This window comes from Salvelinus fontinalis, chromosome 12 (assembly GCF_029448725.1).
Source record: "Salvelinus fontinalis isolate EN_2023a chromosome 12, ASM2944872v1, whole genome shotgun sequence".
Lineage (NCBI taxonomy): Eukaryota > Metazoa > Chordata > Actinopteri > Salmoniformes > Salmonidae > Salvelinus > Salvelinus fontinalis.
In genome coordinates this window covers 12,231,962-12,256,937 of record NC_074676.1, presented here as the reverse complement: position 1 = coordinate 12,256,937, position 24,976 = coordinate 12,231,962, and the positions used below count along the sequence as shown (strand labels likewise).

Genomic DNA, 24,976 nt, shown 5'->3' with positions numbered 1-24,976 from the left:
TCAAGACACTCTGACGAATATACCATTTAAACATTTTATGGATTGGCTACTTTACAAGGCCGGGATAAAAAAGACACAACGCATTGCTGTTGAACCAGCCTTAGTAGCCTCGGCCTAGGGTAAGGGTAGCCTATGGAGGGCTTGATACACTCTTGGAAAAAAAGGTTATTTAGGGTTCTATATAGAACCTTTTGGAGACTAAAGAAGCTTTACTAAAAAAGGTTCTATATACAATGAGTACACCAAACATTAGGAAAAGCATTCTAATATTGAGTTGCCATCACAACAGCCTCAATTCGTCCGGGCATGGACTCTACAAGGTTCCACAGAGATGCTGAACAATGTTGACTCCAATGCTTCTCAACATTGTGTCAAGTTGGCTAGATATCCTTTGGGCGGTGGATCATTCTTGATACACATGGGAAACCCACAGCATTGCAATTCTTGACACAAACTGGTGCGCCCGGCACCTACTACCATACCCCGTTCAAAGGCACTTTTTGTCTTGCTCATTCGCCCTCTGAATGGCACACATACACAATGCTTAATTGTCTCAAGGCTTAAAAATCCTTCTTTAACCTGTCTCCGCCCATTTCTCTACACTGATTGAAGTGGATTTAACAAGTGACATCAATAAGGGATCATAGCTTTCACCTGGACTCACCTGGTCAGTCTGTCAGGGAAAGAGCAGGTGTTGCTAATGTTTTGTTTACTCAGTTTATATACTGAGTGAAGGCAAATAACCTTGAGGGTTCTATCCGTACCCCAGAGTGTAATGGGGATTTTAGAAAACAACAGATAACAAAAGTTATCAAACTCTAAAATGACAGCTATTTAGCTCCTTTTTCATTTGTTTTCGCTGTTTTTCATTGACATTTATATCCATATTCGCCTGGTCAGAAAAATGGCTAGCTGACGTCCAACACAGTTAGCTCTCTATGCTAGGGGGAGATCGAATTCATATTTTGCAACATTGTTGCCGAGGTCTGAGTGACAAAGAGCAAGGTTCATACAAACCTGTGCTGTTGTAAACTAAATGCTAGCTAGATGCAAGAGGAAGTAATGTGTTTAATAAAAGCATATAAAAGGGGTTCTATATAGAACCTTTTGGCCAATTCAAAATGTAACTGCCATTCCGATTTCTTTTAAAACAGCTACCATTCCAGCATGACCACGCAAGAGGATGATGGTTGAACCAACTTGCAAGTAGCCTACCAATAAGCACATTATTTTTCAATGTATTAAAGTAAGCAAAGTTGATTATGTTAATTCAAATATTTGAAGCCAAAGTCATAGGATAAACTACACTCTTAGAAAAAAAAAGATGCTATCTAGAACCTAAATGAGTTCTTCGGCTGTCCCCATAAGAGAAACCTATGATTAACTATTTCTGGTTCCAGGTAGAACCTTTTTGGTTCTAGGTAGAACTCTTTTGATCTCCACGTTGAACCCTTTCTACAGAGGGTTCTACCTGGAACCAAAAAGGGTTATCCTATGGGGACAGCCGAAGACCCCTTTTTGAACCCTTTTTTCTAAGAGTGTATAAGTTGAAACGTTATTAGAATTTGAGCACGTTTGTAAGCTGTCAGCTAGCTAACCAGAAAAGGCTACTTTAATTCGTCACTTTACAAGCTAGCCAACTAACTCTTTCAAATAAACATTATTTGTTATTATGGGATATGCCAAATAAAGCTACAGACCCTGCCTGGTAATTAGCTAATTGTTACTTTTATTTCAGTATTTCAGTAAGAATCAATTCAGTAAGAGGGACTATGTTTCATGAAGCCATTAGAAGACTGTTGCTGACTAAGAGGAGGGACAGTTGAAGTCGGAAGTTTACATACACTTAAGTTGGAGTCATTAAACCTCGTTTTTCAACCACTCCACAAATTTCTTATTAACAAACTATAGTTTTGGCAAGTCGGTTAGGGCATCTACTTTGTGCATGACACAAGTAATTTTTCCAACAATTGTTTACAGACAGATGATTTCACTTATAATTCACTGTATCAATTCCAGGGGGTCAGAAGTTTACATACACTAGGTTGACTGTGCCTTTAAACAGCTTGGAAAATTCCAGAAAATTATGTCATGGCTTTAGAAGCTTCTGATAGGCTAATTGACATCAGTTGAGTCATTTGGAGGTGTACCTGTGGATGTATTTCAAGGCCTACCTTCAAACTCAGTGCCTCCTTGCTTGACATCATGGAAAATCAAAAGAAATCAGCCAAGACAGCAGAAAATAATTGTAGACCTCCACAAGTCTGGTTCATCCATGGGAGAAATTTCCAAACGCCTGAAGGTACCACGTTCATCTGTACAAACGATAGTACGCAAGTATAAACACCATGGGACCACACAGCTGTCATACAGCTCAGGAAGGAGACACGTTCTGTCTCCTAGAGATGAATGTACTTTGGTGAGAAAAGTGAAAATCAATCCCAGAACAACAGCAAAGGACCTTGTGAAGATGCTGGTGGAAACAGGTACAAAAGTATCTATATCCACAGTAAGTCCTATAACGACATAACCTGAAAGGAAGGAAGAAGCCACTACTCCAAAACCGCCATTAAAAAGCCAGACTATAGTTTGCAACTGCACATGGGGACAAAGATCGTACTTTTTGGAGATATGTCATCTGGTCTGATGAAACAAAAATAGAACTGTTTGGCCATAAGGACCATCATTATGTTTTCGAGGAAAAAGGGGGAGGCTTGCAAGCCGAAGAACACCATCCCAACCGTGAAGCACGGGGTTGGCAGCATCACGTTGTGGGGGTGCTTTGCTGCAGGAGGGACTAGTGCACTTCACAAAATAAAGGGCATTATGAAGAAGGAAAATTATGTGGATATATTGAAGCAACATCTCAAGACATCAGTCAGGAAGTTAAAGCTTGTTCGCAAATGGGTCTTCCAAATGGACAATGACCCCAAGCATACTTCCAAAGTTGTGGAAAATGGCTTAAGGACAACAAAGTCAAGGTATTGGAGTGGCCATCACAAAGCCCTGACCTCAATCCAATAGACGATTTGTGGGCAGAACTGAAAAAGCGTGTGCGAGCAAGGCCTACAAACCTGACTCAGTTACACCAGCTGTCAGGAGGAATGGGCCAAAATTCACCCAACTTATTGTGTCAAGCTTATGGAAGGCTACCCGAAACATCTGACACACTGGTAATGTGATGAAAGAAATAAAAGCTGAAATAAATCATAATAATAAATTCTCTCTACTATTATTCTGACATTTCAGATTCTTAAAATAAAGTGGTGATCCTAACTAACCTAAGACAGGGAATTTTTACTAGGATTAAATGTCAGGAATTGTGAAAAACTGAGTTTAAATGTATTTGGCTAAGGTGTATGTAAACTTCCGACTTCAACTGTATGTATAAATTATGTATAATAAATGATGTATAATAAGTCTTGGTTATTCAATAGCCTCAATCAGTATCTATTGTTCTCAGTCTGGCAGTAACCCAGAACTATCAGAGGCAGAGGATCTCTCTTTCAGCTGCTGCTGACAACAACTGGAAGTAAGTTGTTCTTCTCGATCATAACAATGATATGTCTGCATAGCATTTTGTCTTCATTAACTCATGCTAATTTCTGAAGATGAAATCATGTATTTGCTCCTTTTTTCTTCTTGTCTAGAACCAGTTAGGCAACAACCCATACTGTACTGGCTGTAGGTAGTCCAGCGACTAAAACAGGTGGAATTAGAGGGCTGCTGGGTTCACATCCTCAAAATATTTCCCTACTGTTGGGCCCTTGACCAAGGCCCTTAACCCTTCAACAGGGTAGGGGCACTGCAGCTTGAACCTGTCTTAACTCTATGTATGAGGTCTGCTGTTTTGCGCGGTTAAGGATGGAGCAGAAAACACATTTTTGTTGTTCATTGTAACTAATGGACAAAGTTTTATTGTATTGTAAAGAAGTCAGCCAGAGTTGACATGGGCCATCATTCAAACAAAGAGATGTCTCCCTGGTCACCAGTGCATATTTCCAAACTATGTTTGCATAAAATGACAATATATTCTAAAAACTATGATGGTATTCTTTTGTTCATTATTTAATTGTTTATTAAATGATATTCTTCGCAAAAACATATTCCTATTTAATAGTAATATGCATAATTCATAAAAGGCACCATGCGTGGTTCTATATGGAAGCCTTTTGGTTAGGTGACAAAGAACCTCTCAGGTTCTGATCAAGAACCCTTTTTGGTTCTATAAGGAACCTGTTTTTCTAAGAGTGTATGAAACTGAAAACAAGCCATCTTAAAATAGGATGGGGTCAGAATATAATGGCACAAGGCAAGACCTAAATGCAGACACAGGAGGCAGATGGTTGAGCTCCGATATTTATTATAGCAAAAGGCAGGTCGGGGACAGGCGAGAGTTCATAAACCAGGTCCGAGTCCAAACAGTACAAGGGTATAGGCAGGCTCGAGGTCAGAACAGGCAGAGTGGTCAAGCAGGCGGGTTCGGCGTCAGGACAGGCAAGGGTCAAAACCAGGAGGGCTAGGAAAAAACAGAGACTGGGAAAAAGGATCTAGGAAAAACCGCTGGTTGACTTGGCAAAACAAGACGAACTGGCACAGAGAGACAGGAAACACAGGGATAAATACACCGGGGATAATAAGCGACACCTGGAGGGGGGTGGAGACAAGCACAAGGACAGGTGAAACAGATCAGGGGGCGTGACACAGAAGCCTGATATCATTCATCACTTCTCTCGTTCCATGGCACTGTGTGCACACGTAAGTCTAATTGTCTTCGCACAAAAAAATGTGCATGTCTATACAAAATACTAGGCTCCTGTCAATTGTATTCTTGCCTATGTACGAAGAAGACTCTCCAAAAAATCTGCTGTTGATATGGAGTTATAGGAGGACTGAATAGTTTGGAGCACGGGTGCAACTTTGGTTTTAGAAGTAGGGGGGGACGTAATTATTATTATAAATGTTTTTATCCAGTCGGATAAACACACCAAACAAACAACCTGACCGCTCATAGGCATCCGCATGGTCCTACTGCACACCATTGCATCTTTTTGTATCACATTCCAATGATTAAACTGAAGGGCACAAAAAGTTTCGCCCCCGGTCTGGAAGTTTGTGTCTTTGGTAATTGGACGAAGGGGCGCTCTTTGAAAATGGTGATGGATAGCTTACTTGAACAAGCGAAATGCAGGTATGTGAATTGTGAATAATGAAAAAGCATGCATCCAAAATAACCATTTAAAATCCCTATATTCATAGGATTCTTTTGGCTAATGGCCAAAATAAAGATATGTACTTATGCGATGCTGCTAAACCAGCCTTGATGAGGGGAGGGTAGGCTATGCTTGTTTTTTAATCAAATTAAACTAAATGGCGGGAAACCAATAGTTTTTTATGTTACTAAATACAAGATTCACCGACACAAAAGGCACATCTCTCCTTCCGTGGGTACTGTGCGTCATGGCTCGATAGGCTGTGATTCAGCTGTCAAAATCCATGCCATTATCAACTGCGTTACTGCGAAGACTGTTCTTTTTGTAGGTCTTAAAACGTCCCATTAGTGCTGCATGAAATTGTCATTTATTCACGTGTTTTTAAGGACACCTCAAGTATTTCCACCCCACCACCTCAGGGCAAGCACACTTATGTTAGACAGGTGAATTGCCGACACCTAGTATTATGACTGGAAAATGCCAGTGAACCGTTTTTACATGACGAAATTGCTAACTAACGTGCATTTGACACTTGCTCTTCCTTAGCGCCAGCCAAAAAATAGAGCCCAGAGAGTGAAAAGGAATGAATAGGCCATTTCAGTTTTCATATAGAAATAAGTTGCATTTGCAAAGTATTTTAAGAAACAGGAAAACATATCAAGCTAGTATTCTTATATTCCACACGTATTATCGGATTAACTGTTTGGTACAAATACTTATCAGACTGAAGATACAAATGCTGGTAAACACTCAAATACATTTCGTTTTTTTTTTATCACAAAAGTAGTGCACTGGACTTCTACTAGTCCTGAATAAGAGAACCTATATAGACGTCTTCAGAGTGGGCAAAATAAATTATTCTGCAACACCCCCCCCCCCCAACGCAAGAAAATCGCAGCACCTTCCCCCCAAAACTACTCAGACCATATTAGATTTCAAAACTCGAGATTTGATAACGAAATAGATCAGTTGGTGTAGCACTTGCGAGGCACAGTTGAGCATACATTTAAATCATTTACAAATAATTAGCTTTTTTATTTTACTGGACGGATGGTACATCTGATGGTCGTGGTGCTTTCCAGACAACTGGGAATTAGGGACAAGAACAAGGTCACTTCATGACGTCAGTGATCTTCATGTCTGAAACTCGGAGCTCTAGAAAGATGCCAGAGTTTCTGACTTGGAATTCTGAGTTGGATGACCGTTCAAAACAAAAGAAAATCTTGTTTTTGCAGAGTTCCCAGTTGGCTTGAACGCACGGAAGTCGGAGATTTCCCAGTTCCCAGTTGGCTTGAATGCACTGAAGTCGGAGATTTCCCAGTTCCCAGTTGGCTTGAATGCACTGAAGTCGGCGAGTTCCCAGTTGGCTTGAACGCACTGAAGTTGGAGATTTCCCAGTTCCCAGTTGGCTTGAACGCACTGAAGTCGGAGATTTCCCAGTTCCCAGTTGGCTTGAACGCACTGAAGTCGGGGATTTCCCAGTTCCCAGTTGGCTTGAACGCACTGAAGTCGGAGATTTCCCAGTTCCCAGTTGGCTTGAACGCACTGAAGTCGGAGATTTCCCAGTTCCCAGTTGGCTTGAACGCACTGAAGTCGGAGATTTCCCAGTTCCTAGTTGTTTTGAACACGGTATTAGTCTCAGCAGAGGGTCCGCATCTCACGGTGCCTGCTCTCTCCTTCTTTTCCTATGGTGAGACTAACCAGAGTGGACACTGTCTTCCACTTGATGGCAAAACTCAAGTCGCACTGCGTCTGTCTTGTGCACAAATTAATGTTGTTCCTATGACCAGAGAAAGTGAAATATTCCTCGATATTAAAGTAGACACGATGAGCTGCTAATCATAATAAAAACGCACCGCTATCGATACAGTTGGCCAGGGGCGCAACTTTCACTGGGGACTGGGGGGGGACAGTTTTATAATTGGAATGTAATGCAAAACGAGGCAACTGTGTGCTTAAGGACCATGCGGACGCCTCGGAGTGGCCAGGTAGGCTGATTGCAGTGTTTATTCGACTGGATAAAAATAATAATTTAATATGTTCCCCCCGGGTAGATTGTCGGATTCTGGAAAGCAGCTACAACGCGAGAGAGGGAAAGAGAGAATGATATATGATGGCTGTCTGTAGATTTTATCACACACTCAGAGTTCCGATATTGATCCCTTCTCCCAGAGTTCAGAGGGCCTTCATTCCTGTGTGTCTGGTTAAATCTTCATTATTGTCTCTGACTGTCTCACCACTCAATTTCACACCTGAATAGATAATAGCCTGGAGATCTCTCTGATATGGACTCCTTCTGTGTTCTCTCACTCCCTCCCTTCTGCTCTTTCTCTCTCTATCTCTTTCCCTCAATTCAATTCAATGTAAGGGCTTTATTGGCATGTGAAACATATGTTAACATTGCCAAAGCAAGTGAAGTAGATAATGAACAAAAGTGAAATAAACAATAAAAATGAACAGTAGACATTACACTCACAAAAGTTCCAAAATAATAAAGACATTTGAAATGTCATATTATGTGCAAATAGTTATAGTACAAAAGGGAAAATAAATAAACATAAATATGGGTTGTATTTACAATGGTAATTGTTCTTCACTGGTTGCCCTTTTCTTGTGGCAACAGGTCACAAATATTGCTGCTGTGATGGCACACTGTGGTATTTCACCCAGTAGATATGGGAGTTTATCAAAATTGGCTTTGTTTTCAAATTCTTTGTGGATTTCTGTAATCTGAGGGAAATATGTGTCTCTAATATGGTCATACATTTGGCAGGAGGTTAGGAGGTGCAGCTCAGTTTCTACTGCATTTTGTGGGCAGTGTGCACATAGCCTGCCTTCTATTTAGAGCCAGGTCTGCCTACAGCTGCCTTTCTCAATAGCAAGGCTATGCTCACTGAGTCTATACATAGCCAAAGCTTTGCTTAAGTTTGGATTTGTCATAGTGGTCAGGTATTCTGCCACTGAGTACTCTCTGTTTAGTACCAAATAGCATTCTAGTTAGCTCTGTTTTTTTGTTAATTCTTTCCAATGTGTCAAATAATTATCGTTTTGTTTTCTAATGATTTGGTTGGGTCTAATAGTGTTGCTGTCCTGGGGCTCTGTGGAGTCTGTTTGTGTTTGTGAACAGAGCCCCAGGACCAGCTTGCTTAGGGGACTTCTCCAGTTTTATCTCTGTAGGTGATAGCTTTGTTATGGAAGATTTGGGAATCGCTTCCTTTTAGGTGGTTGTAAAATTGAATGACTCTTTTCTGGATTTTGATAACTAGCGGGTGTTCGCCTAATTCTGCTCTGCATGCATTATTTGGTGTTTTACATTGTACATGGAGGATATTTTTGCAGAATTCTGCATGCAGAGTCTCAATTTGGAGGTGGTCCTATTTTATGAATTCTTGGTTGGTGAGCAGACCCCAGACCTCACAGCCATTAAGGGCAATGGGTTCTATAAGTGATTCAAGTATTTTTAGCCAGATCCTAATTGGTATGTCAAATTGTATGTTCCTTTTGATGGCATAGCAGGCCCTTCTTGCCTTGTCTCTCTGCTCGTTCACAGCTTTGTGGAAGTTACCTGTGGCGCTGATGTTTAGACCGAGGTATGTATACTATTTTGTGTGCTCTAGGGCAACGGTGTCTAGATGTAACTTGTATATGTGGCCCTGGTGCACAACCAAGCAAGAGGCAAGTACATTAGAGTGTCTAGTTTGAGAAACCGACGCCTCACAAGTCCTCAACTGGCAGCTTCATTAAAATAGTAACCGCAAAACACCAGTGTTTCCATCAATTTGTATAGCAGATTTGAATCAATTTGTATAGTAGACCTTCATGCCAAATTGAGTCAAAAGCGTTTTTGAAATCAACAAAGCGTGAGAAGACTTTGCCTTTGTTTTGGTATGTTTGTTAGTCAGTTAGGGTGTGCAGGGTGAATACATGGTCTGTCATACGGTAATTTGGTAAAAAAAACGATTTGATATTTGCTCAGTACATTGTTTTCACTGAGGAAATGTACGAGTCTGCTGTTAATGATAGTGCAGAAGATTTTCCCAAGGCAAACAGGCAAAGCGTCAATACAGGACTAAGATCGCAAAGCATAAATACAGGACCGTCGTCGGATGTGGCAGGGCTTGCAAACTATTACAGACTACAAAGGGAAGCACAGCCGAGAGCTGTCCAGTGACATGAGCATACGAGACGAGCTAAATAACCTCTATGCTCGCTTTGAGGCAAGTAACACTGAAACATGCATGAGAGCATCAGCTGTTCCGGACTACTGTGTAATCACGCTCTCCGCAGCCGATGTGAGTAAAACCTTTAAACAGGTCAACATTCACAAGGCCGCAGGGCCAAACGGATTACCAGGATGTGTACTCCAAGCATGCGCTGACCAACTGGCAAGTGTCTTCACTGACATTTTCAACCTTTCCCAGACTGAGTCTGTAATATTAACATTTGTTTCAAGCAGACCAACATAGTCCCTGTGCCCAAAAACAGGTAACCTGCCTATATGACTACCGAACGTAGCACTCACATCTGTAGCCATGAAATGCTTTGAAAGGCTGGTCATGGCTCACATCAACACCATTATCCCAGAAACCCTAGACCCACTCCAATGTGCATACCGCCCCAACAAATCCACAGATGATGCAATCTGTATTGCACTCCACACTGCCCTTTCACACCTGGGCAAAAGAAACACCTATGTGAGAATGCTATTCATTGACTACAGCTCAGCGTTCAACACCATAGTGCCCTCAAAGCTTATCACTAAGCTAAGGACCCTGGAACTAAACACCTCCCTCTGCAACTAGATCCTGGACTTCCTGATGGGCAGCCCCCAGGTGGTAAGGGTAGGTAACAACAGAACCGCCACGCTGATCCTCAACACGGGGGCCCCTCAGTGGTGCATGCTCTGTTCCCTCCTGTACTCCCTGTTCACTCATGACTGCAGGGCCAGGCACGACTCTAACACCATCATTCAGTTTGCCGATGACACAACAGTGAAAGGCCTGATCACTGACAACGACGAGACAGACTATAGGGAGGAGGTCAGAGACCTGGCTGTGTGGTGCCAGGACAACAACCTATCCCTCAATGTGATCAAGACAAAGGAGATTGTGGACTACAGCAAAAGGAGGACCGAGCACGCCCCCATTCTCATCGACGGGGCTGTAGTGGAGCAGGTTGAGAGCTTCAAGTTCCTTGGCGTCCACATCACCAACAAACTAACATGGTCCAAGCACACCAAGACAGTCGTGAAGAGGGCACGACAAAACCTATTCCCCCTAAGGAGACTGAAAAGATTTGGCATTGGTCCTCACAGACCCTCAAAAGGTTTTACAGCTGCACCATCGAGAGCATCCTGACGGGTTGCATCACTGCCTGGTATGGCAACTGCTCGGCCTCCGACCGCAAGGCACTACAGAGGGTACTGCATATGGCTACATGCATGTACATGTTACCTTAATTACCTCGACACCGGTGCCCCTGCCCATTGACTCTGTACTGGTACCCCCTGTATATAGTCCCGCTATTGTTATTTTACTGTTGCTCTTTAATTATTTGTTGTTTTTATCTCTTACTTTTTTCAGGTATTTTCTTATAACTGCATTGTTGGTTAAGGGCTTGTAAGTAAGCATTTCACTGTAAGGACTACACCTGTTGTATTCGGCGCATGTGACAAATACAATTTGATTTGATTTGATGTTGCTGTTGAAGCATATCCCACAGTAGTTATTGGGGTTAAATTTGTCTCCACTTTTGTGAATTGGGGTGATCAGTCATTGGTTCCAAATATTGGGGAAGATGCCAGAGCTAAGGATGACGTTAAGGAGTTTTAGTATAGCCAATTGGAATTTGTGGTCTGTATATTTTATAATTTCATTGAGGATACCATCAACACCACAGGCCTTTTTGGGTTGGAGGGTTTATATTTTGTCCTGTAGTTCATTCAATGTATTTAGAGAATGCAGTGGGTTTTGGTAGTCTTTAATAGTTGAAAAGAGAAGTGGTTTACGTATACATCTCCGTTTTGGAAAACTCTTTGTGTTGTTTATTTAGTATTTTCTCAGAAGTGGTTAGAGTATGGATTCTTCAATTCAATTGAGCTGATTTCTGAGGTGTTCCTTCTTTTTCCATAGTGTATTTCTGTATTGTTTTAGTGATTCACCATAGTGAAGGCGTAGACTCCGGTGTTCTGGGACTCTGTTTTTGGTTGGATAGGTTTCTCAATTTCTTTCTTAGGTTTTTGCATTCTTCATCAAACCATTTGTCATTGTTATTCATTTTTTTCTCTCTGCCTCTCCCTCTTGCTACCTCTACCTCTCTCTGCCCCTCTGTCTCTTTTTCTCTTTTTGTGATGCTAATCTCTGTCACGTTAAACCAGACACAACTCCCTCTGATGTTTTAACAGGAAGTGTTTAGCAGGGGGAGCGTTCAGGTTCACCTCTCCAGGTCGCTGTGTTCCCTAATTAGAGCTGCGTTCGAGACCCTGCAGAGACTGAGTTTGTTGTTGTACCAGACTGTGGTTCATTGAGTACCTTGTAATGTTCGTGTGGGCGTGACTAAGCCTATCACCTCTCTGACAAGACAGAAGGGCACATCTGTTCCCTATCACCCCCGACCAGCATGCATACTCTGATTGGAGGGATGTGCCTGGGCATATTAACTATCTGGTCATAACTCAGTTTGTGCAGAGAAGTGATGCAAATGAGGCCTAAATTACTGTTAATTTGCATTTCCTTACTGTGGATGGGCACTGTATTATCTGTCTTATGGTTATGTTTTATCAAGATAGAGCCGGTTTTAATGGCATTCATGTTTCATTTGAATGGAGTAGAATGACTGCAAGTTCTCCTCTGCGTTGTTGACTCTGTCATGTTTATAATGCCATAGTCGACTGTTAGATTTGTGCCTGATTGCGATGATACTAGATCTCATGCCTTTGATCACCTGGCCTTAGAGAGATAGCGTGACACACACACACCACACACACCAGTGGTGGACAGTGACATTTAAGATTAGGGAGGACAGTAATCTTTTTTACAGCATATTGAATGACTGTCATTCATATTTTATTCACTCAGCTCAATGTAACATCGATAGGTTTAGGCTACTACATGATACCTGAATTTGCCCTATACACATCATGAGGTTGCTACAACCTAGCCTATAAATGTTCATTTTCATAGCAACCACATACCACATACAGCATCATCACTTTGCTCGTTGTATAATTCCTTCTTGCATCAACGCACTCTCCTCCTCTCAACTTTTCCCTTCAGTACACAACACAACAGCTGTCTGTAACCATACACAACAACCTTTCCAAGCCATACTAGCCTACATCGTTGTCCATAGCCACGAGAAGCAGGGGTGCTGAGGGTGCTGCAGCACCCCCTGAAAAATCTGAATTTTAAAAATCTGAATAAAAAAAGTGTATATTTTTTTCAATATAATTTTTCACAAACGTAGCTTAATTAGGTAAATAAGTGAAAGGTTAACAACAAAAAAACAATACAATGAAAGTGTGCCTTGTTAAAAGTTAATTTGTGGAATTTCTTTCTTTCTTAATGCGTTTGAGCCAATCCATTGTGTTGTGACAAGGTAGGGGGGTATACAGAAGATAGCCCTATTTGGTAAAAGACCAAGTCCATATTATTTAAAAAACAACTCAAATAAGCAAATAGAAACGACAGTCTATCATTACTTTAAGACATGAAGGTCAGTCAATCCGGAAAATTTCAAGAACTTTGAAAGTTTCTTCAAGTGTAGTCGCAAAAACCATCAAGTGCTATGATGAAACTGGTTCTCATGAGGACCGCCACAGGAAAGGAAGACCCAGAGTTACCTCTACTGCAGAGGATAAGTTCATTAGAGTTACCATCCTCAGAAATTGCAGCCAAGAGCTCTGATAGGTTGAAGGTTGTCTTCTGGAAGTCGTCATAATTACTGTGTAACTTTATGGAAGGGGGTGAGAACCATGAGTCTCCTAAGTTCTGTATTGAAGTCAATGCACCCAGAGGAGAATGGAAAATAGCTGTCCTCCGGCTACACCATGGTGCTACCCTAGAGAGTGCTGTTGAGACTACTGTAGACTTTCATTGTAAAACAGTGTATTTTAATCAGTTATTTGGTGACATCAATATATTTAGTATAGTTTATCTAAAATTGGTAACTTTTTTAATGTGTCAGTATTTTTATTTTATGAAATTCTCTGAGTAGGATGGTTCTCCCCTTCCTCCTCTGATGAACCTCCACTGACTCTCACACACGCACACACGCACACACACACACACACATTAACTGCAGGTCCCTCCCCCACCCGGTGACACCAGCAGCATTCTGGGAACCGGTTGTACAATGACAGACTGTCAGACAGAGAGGGTAGAGCATTGAGGGTAAACAACACAAACACATCAACGCAGCAACAACCACCAGATGAGGAAACCTGCGACGTAGGGCCAGACCAAACTAACTAACCTAACTTAATTTGATCTGCTTTTCTGGTCAAACTTGGGCTGTGAGGGATTTGTCATGGAGAGGCAGTGTACTACGGACAGACATGGGAAAACCCAGCCACACTGGAGAGGAGCTTACTCAGGTACTGTCCAGATATTATTGTTGAGTGTTGTTTTATTTTCAAAACCTCAAACACCCACACACACACATTGTCAAATATATCCAGAAATAGATGCTCTATGTTGTTAACCTGCTGAGGAAGAGTAGTTTTGTGTAGATGGGGTTTTAAATTGTGAGCCTTGAGACAGAATTACATGTGTGTACAGTAAGCTGTTTGTGTAGGCCCCCACAGTACTTAATGGGGGTCCGTAGTGCATCAGCACAACACACATTGTACAGTTCTGTAGTAGGGTTTAAGCCTGATGACAAGTGATCTGTTTATTATGTGTAGAATCAGCCGAACCTCTCGCTAGTGATTCTCATGAAACCAGTTTTAACCATGGTAGTGGCAAATTAAGTTAGAAAACCATGTTGCATCTGCAACAATAAACTATCATTCTGAAGACTAAGATGCTTAGTTTATGGCACAGTGTCTTACTTTAAAAATACATTTTGCATTTTTGGCCAGAATTTATTTTTTTATCCCCAAATTCTCATTACCAAAATGCGTCTGGATTAAATTCTTGGGTCATTTTATACAATTTCACTTAAGAAAAACCAAAGTTATTTGAATATAACCCCCAAATATGTTCCTATTGTTTGTCCATAAAGCATAACAAATGCTATACTAGTTGAAGTTTACATTAAACTATAATATTTATTACATTAAAGCACAGTGTCTGTGGACATGTTTCTCATTACCGCATCATTTTTAGGTCCGTTTCAGTAATGAGAACTTTAATTTCAATATGATAATAAGCATCAGTTATGTAATTAAGCAGCGGTTGTCAAGAAATATGAGTGTAACATTTGTATTTATTTACTTAAAGCCACAATCTGGAGTTTGTGTTTCAGCAGAGAGCAACCCTGTTACTTAAAGGAGGTGTGTACATTTTGACATGTGTACCTGTTTTAACACTTACCTACGCTGTTGTTTGATATCCCATTTTCGGTCCATATCCCACATATTTAGATACTTTATATGAATATCATGTTATACCATTTGCCCATAGGATCCCATTCAATGTAGAAATACTTCTGAAATACCTTGGAACGACACATATCCACATCCTAATACAGGAAGTAAAGGTCCTCCTTGGGGGAAAAAAATAATAATTTAAGTCTGTTTTTTTTAATGTTTAAGTCCACGTTTGACTTTTGAAAATACATGCATGTAATTGCAGTACTTCTACTTCTACTAACATAAGGGGTATTTTAGTCAATTCCATTAAGATCAGTGATTTGAGTATTATGCAAGTCATTTGGGATTAACAAATGACACAATAAGATTAAGTATTGGGTTACTGGATCTCTAATAGAACTCAGCACCATTTTTCAATGGCAAACTATGCAACACTCATTACCGAAACATGCATTGTCATCTCTGAAAACGGGTTGTCATTACCACAATGTACCAATATTTAGGAAATATTAGGAAAAACGTAATGTTTACTTTGTAATTTTGTCTTAATCTGATAGTGTGCCATTTGTTCTTTATCCAAATATTTGTACATAAAAATACACACAAATAATTATGACAAATAACAAGATTCAGAAAAGGATGTGTGAGAAATTACAAAATGCATTTTAATAATTTAATTGTAAACATATTTGTTTTCAGTGTTATGTTTACTTCAGGCCTTTTCATTAGGTGAGCAATGTTAAAAAATTATTAGAAATGGATTTGTTTATGACTTTTTTGGACTTTGAAAACTGTTACGGTAATAAAAAATTTTGCTTTGCTTGTTGTGTAAATTGTGGTCAATTGCATCAAATCTGATCAATAAACATCATAATTATGAAATAGATAAATACAGATCCTAATCTTAGTGATCCAAGAGGAATAATTGTGGGAAATGTGTTTCTTTTTAGGCAAAAATGTTTGGTCAAGTGCCTGTTTTGTGAGAATCTCTGTGGTGTTATAGCACTGCCTGCGGAAAGAGGAAAGGAGCAGAGAGGAGAGGATGGAGAAATGTTCAGAGGTTGTCAATGACGCAGCAGCTCAGCTTTTTGCTGACTGCGTGTCTTTACTGTTACTAGGCTGTTTTTAAAGAGGCATTTGAAATGTTAACACTGCAGGGACATGATGAGTGTGTGGCACTAGAACTGAATGGAGTGTGTGTGGACACACACACACACACACAACCAGGGTGGTGGAAGGTCCTCTATATCAAAATTTGTCGTATGTGCCGAATACAACGGGTGTAGACCTTACCGTGAAATGCTTACTTACAAGCCCTTAACCAATAATGCAGTTTTAAGAAAATAGAGCTAAGAAAATGACTAAATAAACTAAAGTTAAAAAAAACAATTACGAGGCTATATACAGGGGGTACAGAGTCAAAGTGTCGTGGTACAGGTTAGTTGAGGTAATTTGTACATGTAGATTGGGGTAAAGTGACTATACATAGATAATAAACAGCGAGTAGCAGCAGTGTAAAAACAAAGGTGGGGGACCTCTATATCAGACTGTGTCAGAGGAAGGCCCGTAAAACTCCAGCCACCCAAGGCATAGAATGTTCACTCTGCTACCGTCCAGTAAACGGTACCGGACCAACAGGCTCCGACACAGCTTCTACCCTCAAGTCATAAGACTGCTAAGTTGTTAATTAAATTGCTCTCTTCATATGCTGCACTCTGTTCTTTATTTTACTCTTAATTATTAACTATCCTGATGCCTAGTCACTTTCCCCTGCCTTCATGTACATATCTACCTCAAATACCTTGTACCTCTGCACATTCATCTGGTACTGGTACTCTCTGTATTTAGCTCCACATTGATCTGGTACTCTCTGTATTTAGCTCCACATTGATCTGGTACTGGTACTCTCTGTATTTAGCTCCACATTGATCTGGTACTGGTACTCTCTGTATTTAGCTCCACATTGATCTGGTACTGGTACTCTCTGTATTTAGCTGTACATTGATCTGGTACTGGTACTCTCTGTATTTAGCTCCACGTTGATCTGGTACTGGTACTCTCTGTATTTAGCTCCACATTGATCTGGTTCTGGTACTCCCTGTATTTAGCTCCACATTGATCTGGTACTGGTACTCCCTGTATTTAGCTCCACATGGATCTGGTACTGGTACTCCCTGTATTTAGCTCCACATTGATCTGGTACTGGTACTCTCTGTATTTAGCTCCACATTGATCTGGTACTGGTACTCTCTGTATTTAGCTCCACATTGATCTGGTACTGGTACTCTCTGTATTTAGCTCCACATTGATCTGGTACTGGTACTCTCTGTATTTAGCTCCACGTTGATCTGGTACTCTCTGTATTTAGCTCCACATTGATCTGGTACTGGTACTCTCTGTATTTAGCTCCACATTGATCTGGTACTGGTACTCTCTGTATTTAGCTCCACATTGATCTGGTTCTGGTACTCCCTGTATTTAGCTCCACATTGATCTGGTACTGGTACTCCCTGTATTTAGCTCCACATTGATCTGGTACTGGTACTCTCTGTATTTAGCTCCACATGGATCTGGTACTCTCTGTATTTAGCTCCACATGGATCTGGTACTGGTACTCCCTGTATTTAGCTCCACATTGATCTGGTACTGGTACTCTCTGTATTTAGCTCCACATTGATCTGGTACTCTCTGTATTTAGCTCTACATGGATCTGGTACTGGTACTCCCTGTATTTAGCTCCACATGGATCTGGTACTCTCTGTATTTAGCTCCACATTGATCTGGTACTCTCTGTATTTAGCTCCATTCTTGTGTATTTGATTTCTCTTGTGTTACTATTTTTATCATAATTTTTTAAATCGCTGCATCATTGGGAATGCTCATAAGCAAGCATTTCATGGTAAGGTCTACAACCGTTATATTCGGCGCATGTGACAAATAACATTTGATTCGATTTGACACACACTGCAGTAGATGGGACAACACCACAGCTCTCAGGTGGTTGGCAGGTCATTTGCCCTGAAGGACATGATTGTGTGGGTATTTCTCCATACAAAACAAAACATAGCCCCGATTCAAACATCCACACTATGCTAGACACAGTAACGGTGTCAGACACCTTCATCAGAGCTTTGTATAGTCTCTCATTTTTTCTTTCATAACATCTCTCATCACTCCTAATCTACAATGAATATCCTTGTCATCTCTGTGTCACCTCAGACGTTTGACTGAATGGCTGTCATTGACAGTGTTCGTCCCCGTGCCCCATAACTGACCTATGGCTCCCATCACTCCTCAGGCCTGTCCAATCACTGGGCTGCACTGGACTGAGTGCGCCCGATCACAGCTCTGTTGTCCTGTGTTAGAACGTGATGATGAACGTAGGCCTTGAAATACATCCACAGCTACACCTCCAATTGACTGAAATGATGTCAATCAGCCTATCAGAAGCTTCTAAAGCCGTGACATCATTTTCTGGAATTTTCCAAGCTGTTTAAAGGCACAGTCAACTTAGTGTATGTAAACTTCTGACTCTGGAATTGTGATACAGTGATTTATAAGTGAAATAATCTGTCTGTAAACAATTGTTGGAAAAATGACTTGTGTCATGCACAAAGTAAATGTCCTAACAGACTTGCCAAAACTATAGTTTGTCAACAAGAAATTTGTGGAGTGGTTGGAAACAAGTTTTAATGACTTCTGACTTCAACTGTATGTATGTACTGCTACTAGGAAACACGCTTTCTGCAATCTATACTAAAATGTGTGTGTGTGTGTGTGTGTGTGTGTGTGTGTGTGTGTGTGTGTGTGTGAACAGCTGGAAAGCCTGGCATGAGGAGTCCAGATGGTGGGTGTAGAAAGCCCTCTTTAATCCCTGCAGCAGGATATCATACCCTCACACACACACACACACACACCCACCTCCCTCCATGGCCCCACAGTAAGCATTTCCTCTATTCCCCTACATACTCAATACTCACTTTCTATGGCAGTTTCCTCTGTACTGTAACATCGAGAATGTCCGGTTGATGTTATTATTGGACTTCAGCATCCTGACTGTTACTGTCGTAACGGCAAATGTTAGAATGTGGGTACTGTTTCTGGTTGAAATTTAAGAAAGATCGGAACATTTTGCATGTATGTGCACTTACTCTTGCATGTGTTTGTGTGTGTGTATACAGTGCCTTCAGAAAGTAATCAGACCCGAAGACTTTTTCCACATTTTGTTACGTTACTCCTTTTTCTAAAATGGATTAAATATTGTTTTCCCCTCATTAATCTACACACAGTACGCCATAATATACATTTTTGCTAATGTATTAAAAATAAAAACTGAAATATCACATTTACATAAGTATTCAGACCCTTTACTAAGTACTTTGTTGAAGCACCTTTGGCAGCGATTACAGCATCAAGTCTTCTTGGGTATGACGCTACAAACTTGGCACACCTGTATTTGGGGAGTTTCTCGTTTTCTTCTCTGCATATCCTCTCAAGCTCTGTCAGGTTGGATGGGGAGCGTCACTGCAAATCTATTTTCAGGTCTCTCCAGAGATGATAGATTGGGTTCAAGTCCGGGCTCTGGCTGGGCCACTCAAGGAACTTCAGAGACTTGTCCTGAAGCCACTCCTGCGTTGTCTTGGCTGTGTGCTTAGGGTCGTTGTCTTGTTGGAAGGTGAACCTTCACCCCAGTCTGAATTCTTGAGCGGGTTTTCATCAAGGATCTCGTTGTAATTTGCTCCGTTCTTCTTTCCCTCGATCCTGACTAGTCTGCCAGTCCCTGCCGCTGAAAAACATCCCCACAGCATGATGCTGCCACCACCATGCTTCACCGTAAGGATGGTGCCAGGTTTCCTCCAGACGTGACGCTTGGCATTCAGACCAAAGAGTTCAATCTTGATTTCATCAGACCAGAGAATTTTGTTTCTCATGGTCTGAGAGTTTTGACAAACTCCAAGCGGGATTTCATGTGCCTTTTACTGAGGAGTGGCTTCCGCCTGGCAACTCTAACATAAAGGCTTGATAAAGTGCTGCAGAGATGGTTATCCTTATGGAAGTTTCTCTCATCTCCACAGAGGAACTCTGGAGCTCTGTCAGAGTGACTATCGTGTTCTTGGTCTTCTCCCTGACCAAGACCCTTCTCCCTGATTCCTCAGTTTGGCCGGGTGGCCAGCTCTATCAAGAGTTGTGGTGGTTCCAAACTTCTTCCATTTAAGAATGATAGAGGCCACTGTGTAATTGGGGACATTCAATGGTGCAGAAATGTTTTGGTACCCTTCCCCAGATCTGTGCCTCGACACAATCCTATCTTTTGCTCTGACATGCACAGTCAACTGTGGGACCTTATATAGACAGCTGTGTGCCTTTCCAAATCATGTCCGATCAATTGAATTTACCACAGGTAGACTCCAATCAAGTTGTAGAAACATCTCAAGGATGATCAATGGAAACAGGATGCACTTGAGCTCAATTTTGAGTCTCATAGCAAAGGGTTTGAATGCTTATGTAAATAAGCTATTTCAGTTTTTAATAAAAACCTGTTTTCGCTTTGTCATTATGGGGTTTTAATGGTGTAGATTGATGTGGATTTATATTTATTTAATCCATTTTAGAATAAGGCTGTAACGTAACAAAATGTGGAAAAAGTCAACGGGTCTGAATACTTTCCGAATACACTGTATGTGTGTGGGCCTATCATAGTATTAATAACATGGCTGTTTTCTCTTTAATGTTTTATGTGCATATGAAATGGCTCTGGTGAGTGTCTTAGCTCTCCCTAGTGAGGATGCCCTACATATTACATTCTAACTAATTAGAATTAAATCTCTGAGGGATGGAATATTATTTTATTTCCAAACATATAAAATAATAACTCTCCCCTCATGTGAACCAGAGGATCAGAATTGCTCCAAATATGCATATAGCTGCTGTACAGAATCCTGCAAAAGCTACACAAGAGATTCCAGAATTCGAATCTCTCTCTCTCTATCTCTCTCTGTCTCTGTCTCTCTCTCTCTGTGTCTCTGTCTCTGTATCTCTCTCTCTCTCTCTCTCTCTCTCTCTCTCTCTCTCTCTCTCTCTCTCTCTCTCTCTCTCTCGCTCTCGCTCTCGCTCTCTCTGTGTCTCTGTCTCTGTCTCTCTGTGTCTCTGTCTCTGTGTCTCTCTGTCTCTGTCTCTGTCTCTCTCTCTCTCTCTGTCGCCTATTCAATAAATCATTGAGCTCTATAAACTACTTCAGGCTGGTTCCTCTTGCCCCTGTTCTATCCATGTTGGGTGAATGTTTGGGTCTTGGTGTGTTCTACAGTACGTTACAGTAAACTTGATATATTAGCATTTGTTAACATTTGGACTTGTCATTGCAGAAAAGAAAGGCAAGCCCAGCTGTTTCCATTCCAAGAACACTGAGGAGGAGGCCTGTGTCGGGGTGAAGATCCAACACGCTCAAGGTCAACTTGATCCCTTTCTCACTCTCAATATCACAATCTTCTCTTTTAATCTTGCTATCTCCCCTCTCTCCTACTATTAGTTTCTGTTCATTAGCTACTGTAGTCTACTGTACTAAAAGAGGAGTATTTAACCTTTGTGAAATGACAGGCCCTACGGTGCTGTGTACATGTAAGCATGGTGTACTGCTTGCTCATTGTGCTGTGGTTTCCTTTTCTAAAAGCTCTCTCCTTCCTTCCCCCAGCCTGAGGTGATAACACTGTCAATGCTTCTCAGTTTAACCAAGTGCAGTCGTGAGGTGTTAAGCCAATGCTGTGTGTAACGGCGATCCTCCTCCTCTCCCTCTTCGGAAAAGGAGGAGGTGTATTGAGGGAGCCAAGGCGCAGCAGGTTGTGAATACATAATGGATTTAATGACAAGACGAAAAACGAACACGAACTACACTTGAAATGATACAAAATAACAAACGACGTAGACTGACCTAAACATGAGAACTTACATAGACACGAAGAACGCACAAATAGGAAACAGACTACATAAACCGAACAAACCGTATACAGTTCCGTATGGTGCAAACATAACACAAACACGGAAGACAATCACCCACAACGAACACTGTGACAACGCCTACCTAAATATGACTCTTAATTAGAGGAACGCCAAACACCTGCCTCTAATTAAGAGCCATACCAGGCAACCCAAAACCAACACAGAAACAGAAAACATAGAATGCCCACCCAACCTCACGTCCTGACCAACTAACACACATAACAACTAACATAAATAGGTCAGGAACGTGACACTGTGTTTGAGCATGGGTATGTGGGACAGAGTGTATGTCTGTTTGGGGACAGAGGTGTCACCACACATTCGTGCTACATAGTCCTTTTTTGTTTAGGGCAGAGAGAAAATGAAAGTAATAGAATGAAAGGGTGAATGTGGTCCCATCCAGAATATATGGGCAGTGCAGGGGAATGCATGCTGGACTGTAGAAACACTCTCCTTGGCAGCACACAGGTTTCACAGAAAGTGTGTGTGGTGTGTGGGTGTGGGTGTGGCTTAAAGCAGTAATGATGTATGAGTCGCTCCCTTCTGTGCCACACTTTCTCTGTCTTTTGCTTTCTACCGTCCTCCTCTCTTCTCATCTACCAGTTTTCTTACCCCCGTTCTCTCTATGTTCGTCTGTCCTTTCCTTCTATTCATTGTATTTCTATTTCTTCCTCTGTGTTTATCTGCCCCCCCCCCCCTTGAATGCATCTGTCCTGTCATATGCCACCCCCCCTTCACTCCCTTTCTCCTTCCCTCCCTATATCCCTCTCTTCCAGTTTTCCCCATTGATCAGCCTCAGAGGGGGTAGCCTATAATCTAAAATTGGACTGTGAACTAGTGGGTGAGGGGAGGGTTCATCTGATGAAGGTCTGGGTGGTTCAACAGGCCTTACTGTAAATCCTGTCTGTCTGCCTGTTGTAGTTGGTCATCTGGTTTCTGTGTCTCTGGGAGTTCAGTCTGGAACTGCTACTCAAACACTGGGTTTAACTCTCCTTTTCACTACAAGGTGATTCCACGCCAGCATAGTCTGAAAATATTTGGGGTATCTCAGATTGTTCTGGCAATTCTCACATAGTTACTTCATTTGGAGGAAGGATGTTTCAAATGCTTTTTACATTTGAATCACAAATACTTTTTGAGAAAATCATGATGAAAGTGGCAATTTTAGGCCCTTTTTAGACCTGTACATGCCTCCTATAAGACCTTATGATCCGTGAACCGTACATTATACAGACAACATCTTGGTGTCATTATACTCCTTATAATGTTCTCTCAAATATGGAGTATGTCTAGATTCTGAAATACACATTTTCACATACATTTATTCAAAAGTAAAAATATTAATATCTCAAAACTACCCTGTTGGATATTGCTTATTTTTAGACATATTGTTTGGCACAATGTACTCTTCAAACTCATCAAATATCCAGAGTGGCAGAGTGGGCTCTCTGGTACTTTTAAAGGCTAGGTAGCAGAGTGGTCTCTCTGGTACTTTTAAAGGCTAGGTAGCAGAGTGGTCTCTCTGGTACTTTTAAAGGCTAGGTAGCAGAGTGGGCTCTCTGGTACTTTTAAAGGCTAGGTAGCAGAGTGGTCTCTCTGGTAATTTTAAAGGCTAGGTAGCAGAGTGGTCTCTTTGGTACTTTGAAAGGCCAGGTAGCAGAGTGGGCTCTCTGGTACTTTTAAAGGCTAGGTAGCAGAGTGGTCTCTCTGGTACTTTTAAAGGCTAGGTAGCAGGGTGGTCTCTCTGGTACTTTTAAAGGCTAGGTAGCAGAGTGGTCTCTCTGGTACTTTTAAAGGCTAGGTAGCAGAGTGGTCTCTCTGGTACTTTTAAAGGCCAGGTAGCAGATAATGCACATGGTTGCAGGTTTTTAGACAATCTTTTTGTTGAGGGTCTTGAGGTCCTAAACATTGGTAACCTTGTGTCTCCTTGGTAATAATATAGTCCCTACCATAGTATTAAAGCTATGCATTAAGAAAGCATGCAATGAGATACCTGCAGAGAGGAATACCTACTGGTCAGACTGGTTAATAAAGGGATGGAAGGAAATGTCTGCCATACCCTCCATTCCCCAACAGCTGATGTCACAGGGAGTGTGTGTGTGTGTGTGTGTGTGTGTGTGTGTGTGTGTGTGTGTGTGTGTGTGTGTGTGTGTGTGTGTGTGTGTGTGTGTGTGTGTGTGTGTGTGTGTGTGTGTGTGTGTGTTCAAAATGTATAGACCATACCCACAGGAAAGTAGATGAATTAAACACCGCCCATGTATGTGTGTGTTAGAATAGAATACTGGCTTCCTGTGCTATACAGTAGGTTCTGTCATGAGCTGACTGTTAGAATCTGAGAACCTGTACATCTGCGTTACACTGTTGCAACAAATTCTGAAAGACAAGGTGACAGACACACAGACAGATAGCCGACTATGCGGAAGCTCCACTCACAGTTCTCTGCACAGACTTCTGCGAAACGTAAGAAAGATCATTTAGATCTCTCTCGAACAACTTTTACATCTCTTTACTTCTGTTTATACTTTCCATTTAACCTTTTACTGCAGGCTAAATCAGGGTCACACAGAGTGTTTCTTGGTAGTGTCACGGCATTCATCGGAAGAAGAAGAGGAATCGTCAGACCAAAATGCAGCGGTGTACGTGTTCATCTTTATTAGAATAACTGACTGAACACTGAATATAAAATAACAAAAAGAATAGCCGAAACAGTTCTGCAAGGTGCAACCAACACTAAGCAGAAAATAACCACCCACAAACACAGGTGGGAACAGGAAACCTAAGTATGGTTCTCAATCAGAGACAACGATAGACAGCTGCCTTTGATTGGGAACCATACCAGGCCAAACACATAGAAATACAAAACATAGAACAACATAGAACACCAGACATAGAATGCCCACCCAAACTCACGCCCTGACCAACCAAAATAGAGACATAAAAAGGATCTCAAAGGTCAGGGCGTGACAGGTAGTCTTAAATGTAACAGGATAGCTTCCGTCCCTCTCCACGCCCCTACCTGGGCTCGAACCAGGGACCCTCTGCACACATTAACAACTGCCTCCCACAAAGCATCATTACCCATCACTCCACAAAAACCGCGGCCCTTGCAGAGCAAGGGGAACAACTACTTCAAGGTCTCAGAGCGAGTGACGTCACCGATTGAAACGCTATGAGCATGCACCCCGCTAACTAGCTAGCCATTTCACACCGGTTACACTTAAACAAATCTACTTTGAAG

The 24,976-nt window shown here is 41.5% G+C and overlaps 1 protein-coding gene across 5 annotated transcripts in view; it reads left to right on the top strand.

The window, feature by feature from the left end:
• Positions 1–24,976, top strand: part of fgd4a (FYVE, RhoGEF and PH domain containing 4a) — a 96,066-nt gene that overhangs the window by 32,027 nt on the left and 39,063 nt on the right. For 3 of the 5 annotated variants that reach the window (XM_055939745.1, XM_055939747.1, XM_055939743.1), the window contains exon 2: positions 21,108–21,191. The exons of 1 other annotated variant lie outside the window; for it this stretch is intronic. In XM_055939745.1, coding sequence (XP_055795720.1) covers positions 21,108–21,191 — 84 coding nt within the window. Of the gene's footprint in view, positions 1–13,601; positions 13,807–21,107; positions 21,192–24,976 lie in introns of those variants that run through there. One more of the 5 variants, XM_055939746.1, reaches the window with a different exon arrangement.